Source organism: Dasypus novemcinctus, chromosome 2, assembly GCF_030445035.2.
Source record: "Dasypus novemcinctus isolate mDasNov1 chromosome 2, mDasNov1.1.hap2, whole genome shotgun sequence".
NCBI lineage: Eukaryota > Metazoa > Chordata > Mammalia > Cingulata > Dasypodidae > Dasypus > Dasypus novemcinctus.
The window spans coordinates 125642446-125655960 of NC_080674.1; the positions used below are offsets into that span (position 1 = coordinate 125642446).

Here is a 13515-nt window from a genome sequence, read left to right on the forward strand (position 1 = left end):
CCTAATTTTCATTTTGTTCTTAATATCCTTCAGATTTGGAGTCTCTCTACCTTTAGTCTTCTCCATACTTTCATCAGTGAACATGCTCGGCAGTCCATTTTCCGGAATATTGGAACTGGAGTGATGCAAATAGAGACAGGACCAGCAAATCACATTTTCTCCTGTGGAGCTGATGGAACAATGAAAATGAGAATACTGCCGGATCAGTTTAGCCCATTAAATGAGGTGTTGAAAAATGATGTGAAATTTATGCTCTAGCGTTTTGACAATAAGATATATAATTTGTTATCTATCCCATGAAAGTGGCTAACAGATATAATGTACAGTGATCACTTCTTTGTCAGTGCCACAAATAAGCTAATGCTTTCTTATTTTCATATTTATTTTATGGAGCTTTGCCCTTGATGCACTGATGCCTTAAAAATTAACAAGATCATTCAGAATTAAATGCTGAAAGTAGAATGCATAAGTAATCCTGTAATAATACATATTTATAGTATGTTATAGTGAGTATGTCAGTGTTAAAGGAGGTTTTTTTTTTAATTGTTGGTAAACTCCTCAGCAGATATAGCTGCATGAATTTATTTCACAGTTAAAATACCCTTTATGTACAAGCTGTTGCACTAATAGTCATCACTAAATGCACCATACTCTCACTTCCTTTGTCAAAGTTATGCATCCCAAACTCCCTCCCTCTTAATTAATAATAGAGTGATATTTGGTAAGGATCAGAAAGGTAATGAGCATCTCCATTAAGGCTGACATTGGGACTTCAGTGATAAATGAGCCAAATGGCTAATTACATGAAGTTTTCATCAGTCTCCTTTCTGGAGCCCAAGTTGTGTGTATGGATACATATGTGTGTGTGTATATATATATATATATGTATATATGTATGTGTGCACATCTTGTTTGAACTTAGTTTATGTGTATATAGGATGTATAACAAGTTTTTTTTGTAGGTTTTTGTGCCATAACAATTACTACCACCAGAATAACAACTTTTGCAACTTTTTAAATTGTTTTTTTTGAATTCCCACCCTAATTTGCAAATTAATTTCAGAAAGCCTTCCAAGATTATTATTTTAAATATTACTTTGAGTCAGATGTCTTAGAAGGCATTAAAGATTCTGTATTGTCATATGTTGTAAGGCATTTAAAAGCAGGTTTGTGAATTTTTCAAAGGAGTTTTGACCATCCAACAAACATTTTACTTTCATATTATTTTATGTAATTTCTTGTTACTTAGGTGCTTTTAATCTCAAAATTCTGAAAACCTTATAGCAGTGTTTTAAATACAAATGTGAAAACTGAAAACAAATAGATTGCATTTACAAATGTAAATTGTCCAACAGATCTGCCATTAATAGAATATCCACTAAACTTTAGATTTTATTATATTTGCCAAACTATATTATTTCATTAAAAATGCACAATGCTTTTAACTTAGATGTGCTAACACTATTTCTTTCTGTTTTGTGCTTTAACATTTCTGATTCAGAATTGGAGAAAACTTGATAAATACTTGATTTTAACCAATAAGACTGGAGGCAGATGGGACTAAGTATTTAAGGGACAATTATATACTAATCAGCTTAAATATATTTTATTTAATAGGAACTAAGAAATAACATTTTTATGTAATAAAATATAGACAGTTATTAAAAATTACATAGTCAAAGAAAGCAAAGAAATGAAGGGCTTGTATAATGAATTTTGTAATATTCTCAGGATACTTTTATCTTAAAAGTATATATATTGTTAAAGATTTTGTAAATTGTATTTCATAATTTTAAATGTGTTGTGCAGGTTGCAGTGTATACACTGCTATTATGTAGTGAGTTTATAAACACATAATAACCTGTACTATAAATTGTGCAATAGTACTATGTGACTATCTTGCCATGGAGAAATCTGTGTTAGCATTGCGAACAATACTATTGTTTGATGTAGTTAAGCTTGTCATTTTTTAGTAATATCTTCATAAATCAAGATTTAAAAGGCTTTAAACTCTTTCAGTGAGATAGAAATGTTAACCTTACACTTATAAAAAAGAAAGGCATTGTGGAGGAGCAAATGAGAATTTTAACTAAGGGTTTATATGAATAACCCTAAATGATGTTAAACCCATATGTATTTACATACAGAGACATAATATTTTAAATAAACAATCATGCATTGACCTTTTTAGCATGCTATTGTTTTAAGTAATATTTGTGCTACTTTAGTTCACTGTATGTATATATACGAGTATATACATATTATATAATGGCATTTTAAAATGAAGAATACCTGCATTTGTATTTGGTTAATGTAGACAGGAATGAATGAATGTCCTTTTTTAGAATCTTTCTAACTTAATAGGTTTATTCCAATAAAGTGTGAATAAAAATAGTTGGACTATATAGGATTTAAAAATGACAATTATGTAAAATTTTATTATCCACATTAATGGAGTGGATACATCAAAATACAAGCTGATTGTGCATGAACTGATAGTATGGCTTTGTAATGCTGTAAGAATTCACAACATTGCAAGTCTCATTTTCTGAAATGTAAGATTCGACTTAAGAAACAGTGGAACAGTCATCTCCATCCTCCTTGTTTGCCCTCTTTGTCCTAGCCCAAATTCATTTCCTTTTTTTTTTTTTAATTGGCAGAAATTTCACACACTGGTCTCAGCAGTTGAAACTCAATACAAAGATAGACATTTAAAGAAAGACTGTATATAACCTTAGGGTTAGAATGATCATATATATATATATAAAAAAACACCCCATGTTTACCATTTTTAAGTGTACAATTCATTGGTATTAATTACATTCACAATGTTGTACTACCATTACCACGATCCATTACCAATACTTTTTCATCACGCCATATAGAAACTCCATACCCATTAAGCAATGGCTCCTTATTCCTCTGTCCCTACCCCTCCCACCCCCCCACCCCCGCCCCAGGCCCTGTTAACCTTTACTCACCTTTCTGTGAATTTGCCTATTATGTGGAGTCATACATATTTGCCCATTTGTGTCAGGTTTATTTCACTCGGCATAATGTTTTCAAGGATTAGCCATGTTGTAGCATGTGTATCAGAACCTCATCCCTTAGATAACTGAATAATATTCCAGTACATGTATACACCACATTTAGTTTGTTCATTCATCTGTTAATGGACATTTGGGTTGTTGCCACCTCTTGGCTTAGGTGAATAATGCCAGTGAACATTGGTGTACAAGGATCTGTTTAAATCCCTGCCTTCAGGTTTTATGAGCATATACTTAAAAGTGGAATTCCTAGATCGTATGGTAATTCTGAATCAAAATTTTTGAGCAACTGCCAAACTTGTTTCCACAGTGGTTGCACCACTTTACATTCCCACCAACAATGTACAAGTGTTCTTAATTCTCTGCAACCTTGCCCACACTTGTTTTTTCCTTTTTTTTTTTTTCCAGTAGTAGCCATCCTAATGGGAATTAAGTGGTATTTCACTGTGGTTTTGATTTGCATTTCCCTGATGTCTAATAATTTTGAGTATTTTTTCATGTACTTATTAGCCATTTGTGTATCTTCTTTGGAGAAGTCCTTCACCCATTTTTTATTGAGTCATTTGTCTTCTTGCTGACTTATAGGAGTTCTCTATATATTCTGGATATTAAACCATAAATAGATATATAATTTGCAACTAGTTTTTCCCATTCTGCAGGTGTTTTTACTTTCTTGATATTGTCCTTTGCACAAAAGATTTTAATTTTGATGAAGTTCAGTTTATTTTGTTTTCTTTTGTTGTCATGCTTTTGGCATCTTATTTAAGATTCTGTTGCCAAATACAACATCCTAAGGATTATCCCTATGTTTTCTTCTAAGAAACTTAGCTCTTAATTAAGGTAGGTCCTTGATCCATTTTGAGTTCATTTCTGTATATGGTGTGAGATGAGGGATGATCTTTTTAACAGGATTGGAAACCTAGGTAGACGTATTTTACTAAACAAAAATTTAAATGTCTTGTGGTAGAAGAGACCACAAAGTTAAAAGAAAAGGTAGATTGAAAGAAATATCTGTATAGTTATAGAAAAGGAGTCAATGTCCCTCAATATAATGAAACAAAAGTAAGGATATTGGAAAAATTGGCAAACTATGAATAGGCAACTCATAGAACAGGACATAGGAAAAGTCAACAAGCATAAAGTGTGTTCATCCTCACTAAAGGTTAAAAGAATTTCAATACAGCAACAATGTGGTGCTAATTTTTGTCTTATCAGATTAGAACATAAAAGAATGGCATCAGGTTTAGTGTTAAAGATGCAAGGAAATGGGCAAACTCAAACACTGCTGGCAGAACTAAATTGCTAAAATGTTACCTGGCGTATACTAAAGTTTAATACACATAACTTTTACTGAGCAAACTCCATTTTGAAAAATCATCCTAGAAAAACAAAAGCCCCCATACAAAAAAATATGTGTTTACTGAAACCTCTATAGGTGCACAAACTTGAAAATAAACTAAGTATGGAATGGTTGAATAAGTTGTGGTACTTCATACAGTGGCATATTCTAAGGGAAGCTGGTGGGAAAAGTTACAAAGTAAAAGATGTAATATTCCATATTGGTTTTTTAAATCCAGTAGATACCTGTGAAGATAGAAATATATGTGGTAGAATACACACAAAACTTTATGTTAATATAGCAAAAGAGAATAATATTTTTCCAGGCTCCTTTAAATTCTGTTCAGTAAAGTGATGCCAAAGATAGTTTTGTGTGAAAATGTGTGGTAAAGAAAAGCTGTATTTTTATACCAAATAGAACATAATGACTTTGGAAGTGGCTCTATTGAGAAAAGGGGACTTGTGTCAGGAATGCTTCTCTTTCAGTTATTGAGATATTTTTGATCTTTGATTTTATTTAAACAGAAAGGTTAAAATGTTACCCTTTGGAGTATCTGGAAAAAGTTAAACACAGATTAGTTTTTTTACAAATGTGTGTAGCTTTAGTTACTTTCAAAGTTGAACCTGTGTTTTAATATTTCAAGACTTTTCCTTCCTGCTATGTTGTCTTCCATATGTATATAGCCTATAACTGAGGGATCTCATGCTGAGTAGACTCACATTAAATCTTAATGCTACATGGAACAAGAAAACATAAATTCTCCCTCTGCAAGTACAGACAGGTGATTTGATATGATCCTTATTCTCTCAACAGTGGAAAATGCTTTGTTTATGCACCATTGATTGTCTAGCCAGTATAACAGAACTAAACCAGTAAAACGCACCAGGCCTGCCTATTTGTTAAATAATTAAGTTTTTAAATCTTTATCTTAACTGTGAAATCTGCTTTCCAGCATTGTTTCTGCATATGGAGAATATTTTCTTCTTGAAGTCACATCTCTTTTTTCAGTGTATTGTTCTACTATACATGAGCAAAGATAATTCTTTTAAAGACTCTCTTGTGCTTGTTTTTTCATTTGTTTTCTTTTGTAGAAAAGGCACCAAGTAATTAAGCAAACTGCAATACTTCCAATGTATTTAAAGACCTCTAAGGACCTCTCCTAATGAAAACCTTTTAGGAAAAAGATACTCGTTATTTGAGTGCAAACTAGAAAAAACTTCCTTTGTAGTTCATTAGACCCCATAAACCAGGTCACCTCTTCCTTAGAATGCAGTTCCATGTGAGGATACAGCTTAATAAGTGAAGAGATGAGCTAGATTTTAGCCCAGCAATTATACAACTATTCACCGTAACCCATACCTCTTGGTCAAAATCTATGGTTCTTATAGGATAATTATAATAACCTAAATTTCAACTTCTTCACATATTCTCCAATAAAAGAGAACAAAGCTCTCGCAGTCCATTCTTAAGCATATTAGGCAACAGAATGCTTCAAACTTTAAATCACATTTAAGCTGAGAAAAAAACATGTAAGACCCTGAACCCCAAACTAGAGCAGAGAATGATGATTGCAGGGAAGGGAGGTACATAGAAGAGAGTATGGAATGATTCTACATACTGACACAATATCAGCTCAGGTTCAGAAGGAGAAGGTCCCATTCCAAATGGGGAAATAGAAAGTTTTAGCTCTGGCTACTGAGGAAGAGAAGCTACAGGTGTGGAAATTGTACAAGACTTCTGTTCAAGAGGAATCAAATTTTAAAACTTATTGGGACTAGGTAAATAATAGGAAAATGTGTAAAAGGACCTGAATGGACTCTGGAAATATAATAAATTGAAGTAAACATGTCAGAAATCAAGTCTAAATTAGGAAAAATAGATATTACCTAAGGCAAATATGGAATGGAAAAAATTAAAAAGAGCCAAACTGTGAGGCCAAATAAAAAGTAAAGTATTATAGAGTAACTGTAGCTGAAACAGGCAAAAAAAAAAAAAAAAAAAAAAAAAGAATCCAATACATGTGTAACTGGAGTCCTTGACGAAAAATGTAAAGTTTGAACATAACCATCTTAAACTATAATTCTTTTCTAAACATTGAAGACCTGAATCTATATGGAAAAATCCTAGTGTGCGGACTCAGAAAAGTAAACTTTGAAACATGGTCTTATGAAATAATGACTTTAAAAGTAAAGAAAAAAAGAAAAACCACAAGTGCCTCCAGAGAAAAGGACCAAGTCATTTAAAGATTAAGGTAATCAGAATTCTTAGCTAGAACTTTTTAAAAAATCAAGTTCAAATATTTTCACAAAAGTCCAGGACAACATGAATCACGTATTTCATATATTGTTAAACTGCCCTTCAAAATCAAAGTCATAGTTAACCTGTTTAAACATTCAAGAAATACACATTCATGAAAACTTTCCAAAGAATATATCAGAATGCAATCTCCCTAACAACGAGGTAATAGAGAAATTTTCTGTAAAAGAATTATAGCATAGAATATATTTAACTGTAAAAATAAAGGTGGAAGTTAAGGTGGTAGAACAGAATGTAAATGTTATATGGTCTTGTGAAGTAGAACAAAAAAGAATGGAGGAAAAAAATGGTAGATTAAAAAACAAGTTTGCATTTAGTAAAAGGATACCATTTAATACTGGCGAACTGAGTAGTAGTAGCTTATCTAAGAAAAGAGGAAACAAAAACTATTATATCAAGACATTACATAATGATAACCACAAACAAAAGTTTACTTTTCCTAAATGATAAAAACACATAGTGAAAGACAGTAAAAATAACAAAAAATAACAGAGGTGAGACTAAATATATCAATCATTAATTAAATGTGGCATTAGGGTGATGTTGACCATAAAATGTGTTGGGTAATTTTCCCTTTTCAATTTTTTGGAAGAGTTTAAACAAGATTGATGTTAATTCTTGAAGTGCTTGGTAGAATTCATCTGTGAAACCATCTGATCCTGGAATTTTCTTGGTTGGAAGATTTTTTTATGACTTTTAATGTCTTTAAATGTGATTGGTCTGTTGAGTGCTTGTATTTCTTGTAGTGTTCATGTACGTTGTTTATGCATTTCTAGGAATCTGTCCATCTAGGTTGTCTAGTTTGTTGCCATACAGTTGCTCATAATATCCTCTTATGATCCTTTTTTATTTCTGTGGGGTCAGCCACAACTATCCTGCTTTCATTTCTGATTTTATTTATTTGCATCTTCTCTCTTTTTCCATTGTTAGTTTAGCTAAGGATTTGTCTTTTTTATTGAGCTTTTCAAAGAACCAGCTTTTGGTTTTGTTTATTTTCTCTTTTGTTGTTGTTCTCGATTTAATTTATCTGCTCTAATCTTTTATTATTTCTTCTGTTTGCTTTGGCATTGGTTTTCTGCTCTTTTTCTAGTTCCTCCAGGTATTCAGTTAGATCTTTGATTTTAGCTCTTTCTCCTTTTTTTAATATAGGTGTTTGGGCTATAAATTTCCCTCACAGCATTGCCTTCACTGTATCCCATAAGTTTTGATAAGTTGTGTTCTCGTTTTCATTTGTCTTGAGATACTTTTCTGATTTCTCTAACAGTTTCTTCTTTGACCCACTGGTTGTTTAACAGTATGTTGTTTAGCTTCCACATATTTGCAAAATTTCCCCTTTCTCATCTATTTTTCATTTCCAGCTTCATTCCATTATGATCTGAAAAGGTACTTTGTATAATTTCAGTATTTTATATTTATTGAGCTTTGTTGGAGAAAGATCCATGAGTACTTGAGGAGAACATATAACCTGTTAATTTGGGATGCAACATTCTGTATGTCTGTTAGGTCTAACTCGTTTATCATATTGCTCAAGTTTTCTGTTTCTTTGTTGGTTTTCTGTCTAGTTATTCTAATGATGTGATTAGTGTGTTTAAATCTCCAACTATTATTGGAGAGATGTCTATTTCTTCCTTCAGTTTTGCCAGTTTGCCTCATCTATTTTGGGGCACCCTTCTTAGGTACATAGGTATTTATGACTGTTATTTCTTCTTCTTGGATTTTTTATTAATATATAATGATCTGTATCTCTTATAACTTTTTTGCATTTAAAATGTTTTGTCCAACATTAGTATAGCTAACCCCGCTCTTTTTCTGGTTATGTTTGAATGGAATTTCTTTTTCCAAAACTTTCACTTTCAGCTGATTTGTATCCCTGGGTCTAAGGTACATCTCTTGTAGGCAACATATAGATGGTTTATTTTTTTAATCCGTTCTATCAGCCTGTATGTTTTGATTCGGGAGTTTAATCCATTCACATTCTATGATAGTACTGTAAAGCCATTTACTTCTGCCATTTTACTTTTTATGTAGGGCTGGGAAGGATAGAGGTATGGAGAAGTGTAGAGTTTTTCTCTTTGGAATAATGAAATTGTTCTAAAATTTTTTGTGGTGATGAGTGCACAACACTGTGACTGTACTAAAAGCCATTGATTGTACACTTTGGATGGATTGTATGGTATGTGAATATATCTCAATAAATAAAACTGCTTTTAAAATAATAATATATACCCTATATGGTGTTTTGAACATTAAACTAGTACAGTGCCTCTGTGATCTGGTAAATCAGCATAAAATTTTTTGGCCCTTTCTTCGTACCACAGAAGTTGTCTGAATTTTTCTTTTTTCTTTTATGGGGTCTTTGCAGTACGTTATTGTAAAATTTGGGTATATTTATGGTATTAAAAGCTAGAATAGCTTGATATTATAAAAATTTAAAAAGATTTTCGAATTGTCTCACAAATTGTATTCAGGTATAAGAAGCATACCTACAACAGATGATTCATCAAGTTTAAAATAATGGGATAGGGGTGCAGATGTGGCTCAAGCATTTGGACACCTGCTTCCCACATGGGAGGTCCTGAGTTTGGTTCCTGGTGCCTCCTAAAGAAGACAAGCAGACAACAAGCAAACACAATGATCAGAGACAACAAGTGGACACAATGAGCAGAGCCAATGAGCAGACAGATGAGGGAGACATCTTGGGAGGTGTGGAATAAAAAAATTTTTTTAAACATTAAAAAAAATATTGGGATAGGCAAAGTTATAAGAAAATGTAAATAAAAAAATAAAGCAAAGATTGTAATCTTGATACTTGCCAGTACAGAATTCAGACCAAAGAAAGGACAATTTATAATGCTAAAGATAGAAAACACAGGGAAGGTCAAAGTTACGAATATTTGTACACTAAAAAAAGCAATAACATCCAACAGGCAGAAACAACGTGAAATGGAAGGATAAGGAGGCAGTAATGCACAAATGAAATTAAGCTAAAATAATGCCAGACAATAATAGGATAAACTGTGTGAGGTGTATATGGAAACTGCACATTCTGTACAATTTTTATGTGAACTTAAAAACTCTAAAAATTTATTTTAAAAAGACTAAAAGGATTAGTTTAATGTTCATTGGAGGAATATAAGTAACGGCATAAAAGTTCCTAAACAATATAATCAGGGAAGCGGATGTGGCTCAAGCACTGATCTTCCACCTACCGCATGGACGTCCCAATTCGTTTCTTGATGCCTCCTGGAGAAAACGAGCAAGAGAGCAAGCTTGTGCGACAAACTAATGCAACAAGGTGATGCAAAAAGGAGACACGGGGGAAACAGAGACAACCAAGCAGGGACTGGAGGTGGCTCAAGCAATTAAGCGCCACTATCCCACATGGGATATCCCAAGTTCGGTCCCTGGTGCCTCCTAAAAAGAAGACAAGCAGACACAGAGAACATACAGGGAGTGGACACAGAGCAGACAGCGAGTGCAAACAACAAGGTGGGGGGGGGTAAAAAAAATCTTAAGGAATAAACTATAATCAATAAAGTAAATTGTGTGCACAACATGTGTATAACTTGTATATATAATATACATAAAAGTTACATATACGTGTATATAGGTAATATGTATTATATACATATGTTAGCACCTTAATAATAGAAAATAATGGGAAAACACCTTTTAACTTATATGTAGAGAACAATCACAGAAACTGGCTATACTATCAAAAAGGAAGCTTTAAATTTCATAATGCAGAAACAATATAAACCATGTTCTCTTTCACAATTCAATAAAACAAGGGGGAGGGGGGGTCGGGTAATTGGCCCTTCAACTTAGAAATTAAGAAACAACTCTTGAAGGGGAGATACATACCAAAATTGAACAATTTCTAAAACATACATAACATTATAATGGACTGAATAATGGATCCCCAAAAGTTGTGTTCATGTCCTAATCCCTATAACCTATGAATATTACCTTATATGGGAAAACATGTAATTAAGGATCTTGAGAAGAGGAGCTTATCCTGAATTATCCAATTGGGCTCTAAATGCAATCACATATAAGGGATAAGCAGAGGAATTTGAGAAAAAAGGAGAAAACAGCAATCTGGGTTCTCCCCCCATTTGAATTTGTTGTGTTTTCTTTTGCAGGAATGTCAAGTATGTCTTAACTGGCTCTCTCTGTTTCTTTTATACTTATCTCTTGTATGTATGTATTTTCGATTTCATTTTGTACTTTTTTTCAAGCCTACTATTTCCCTATGTTTTAATACTAAAGTACCGAGTGTTCTGTTTTTTGTTGCTTTGATTGTGACTTTCATCTATGTGATTTTTTTTTCAATCTCCAGTTTTTTCTTTGGCTGCCAATTTGCTTTAGTTCTTATATTTCCTTAGATATTTTATATTTTTTTACCTTATTTCTGTGCATTTGCTCATATTACCTTTAAATTCTTTTAAGATTGTAAAATGTTTTTGTTAGAGTTCTTCCTCTATTTCCTAGAACAATTTCTTTTCTTCTTCTGTCATTTGTTTATGTCCTCCCACCCTATCCTCGATAATTCTGTATTAGGTCATTGCTGATTCCTTTCTGGTTGGTACTCATTTTTTAATGAGGCCATTTCTATTACTGACAGGTATTTGCTGATATAAAGTGTGAGTCAGATTTGTGTATTGAGTGGTAGGGAAGGGGTATGGGGTATAAATGGGGTAGGTCTCTACTTCCATTTGGGTTTGTTGTCTCAAACACTCTGTCACCCAATGTATTTTCTTTGCCCTTGTGACACCTCATTTTAATTTGCAGTGCTGTGAATGTCACTGTGACCTTGAGGCCCTGTGAGGCATAGGAGTCTGTGTAGTAAGAGGTCTGGTGACTGCTCCTCTTTCAACCTGTCTGGCAGCCTTTCTGAGTTAGGAAGCGAAGTCATTGACTATAAACATGTCTTGGTGATTTTTCTCTTTTCTTCTGTGGTGTAGATGTGACTTGGTAGAGAAACTTAGGATGATGCCAAAAATCATCGCTCTTATAAGAGATTCCTTGAATGGACCTTAGGATTGTTTTAATTTTAGGGAAATCTTTATCCTGCCTAAGATCCGAGGGGGTGTGGTTTGGCTATCAGCATTTCTTCTCATTTTGATTCCAGATAGCACAGATTTTTTTTAAATAGTCTGTGGTTTGTGGTTGTCTCTGTCTTTGTTTCATTGATGATGAAGTATTCATTATTTTTCGGTCTTTTTTTTTTTTTTCCAGTCTGTTCCTGGAGTATAGAACAGGGTATCAGACCTGCTGATTTTCTGACATCGTTTTTAGTCTGCTCTCTCTGCTGCTTTCTATTTTTATCTACATGTCCTTCAAATTAAGCCCTTTTCCAAAGTCCTAATTTCAGTCTATGTTCTTTATTTTTTACTTCCGAGTGACCTCATCTACTCCTATGTCCTTAACCTTTGCCTCTATTGTAATGATTTTTACATTGGCAGTCTGGCCTTGACTCTGAGCATCAACTGTTTACCAGATACTAAAACCGCTGCAGGAAGCAGACTTGGCCCAATGGCTAGGGCATGTTCCTACCCCATGGGAGGTCCGCGGTTCAAACCCAGGGCCTCCTTGACCCATGTGGAGTTGGCCCAAGTGCAGTGCTGATGCGCACAAGGAGTGCTGTGCCACACAGGGGTGTCCCCAGCATAGGGGAGCCCCATGCCCAGGGAGTGTGCCCCGTAAGGAGAGCCGCCCAGTGTGAAAGAAAGTGCAGCCTGTCCAAGAATGGCGCCACACACACGGAGAGCTGACACAGCAAGATGACGCAACAAAAAGAAACACAGATTCCCAGTGCTGCTGATAAGGATAGAAGTGGTCACAGAAGAACACACAGTGAATGGACAGAGAGCAGACAACTGGGGGGGGGGGGCAGGGAGGAGAAATTTTTTTTTAAAAGTTACCTCTTGGAGCCTCCTTGTTGCTCAAATGTGGCCTCCCTCTAAGCCAAACTCAGCATATAAATGCATTACCTTCTCCCCAGCAAGGGACATGACTCCTAGGGATGAACCTCCCTGGCACTGAGGGATTACTACCAAGCAGCAACTAGCAATGCAACTGGAAAAAGACTGACAAAAGTGGGAAAGGGTAAAGGCAAATGAGTTTATATGGCTAAGAGACTTCAAAGTGAGTTGGGAGGTCATTCCAGAGGTTATGCTTATGCACGCACATCTGCAGAATCTCATTGACTGATGCACTAAATGTTGCCTCAAATAGCAGGGCTCCTGAGGGTTCTGGAGATATCCAGACACAAACTTTACCTATAGCTCAAGAGATTGGCACTCTACCAGTGGGCCCTTGGGAATTTATGCTCCCCAGTGAGAGTTGGACTCATTTGTGATTCCCCTACTTGTGGCACTTCTGCCCCTTCTATTTGATCCTATAGTTAGTACTCCACTTGATAGGTCTATTTCCAAGAGATTAAATCTTTGGGCTGTCCATGTGCCAGTTTGACCCTGAATCTCCACAGAGTTGCAATACCTACTCTACAGTTCATTGGACTCACCCAAGACAAGTAACAAGGAGATGATGGTAGACAACACCCATCCCAAGGAACAGAGAGAGTCTGCAACCACAAGCAAGATAGTTCCATCTTCCCTATGGTATCTAAGACCTCTTTCAATTAGAGGCAGAGTGATCATCACCATCCCACAATCCTCAGGATGGGGGAATGAGTGATGGACTAGAGTAGAGGTACAATTACTCTACTATAAACATTGTTATTCCAGCAGTGGAAGAACTTTTGTCATCGATGTGGAGGCGGTGGTCACTGGAGAGTCTGAGGAGAGG

At 34.6% G+C, this 13515-nt stretch overlaps 1 protein-coding gene across 4 annotated transcripts in view; it reads left to right on the top strand.

The window, feature by feature from the left end:
• Positions 1-6396, top strand: part of DMXL1 (Dmx like 1) — a 166784-nt gene extending 160388 nt beyond the window's left edge. For all 4 annotated transcript variants that reach the window (XM_058277529.2, XM_058277531.2, XM_058277537.2 and 1 more), the window contains one exon: positions 34-6396. In XM_058277529.2, coding sequence (XP_058133512.1) covers positions 34-258 — 225 coding nt within the window. In that variant the 3' untranslated portion in view covers positions 259-6396. The remainder of the gene's footprint in view (positions 1-33) is intronic.
• The last annotated feature ends 7119 nt before the right edge of the window (positions 6397-13515 follow it).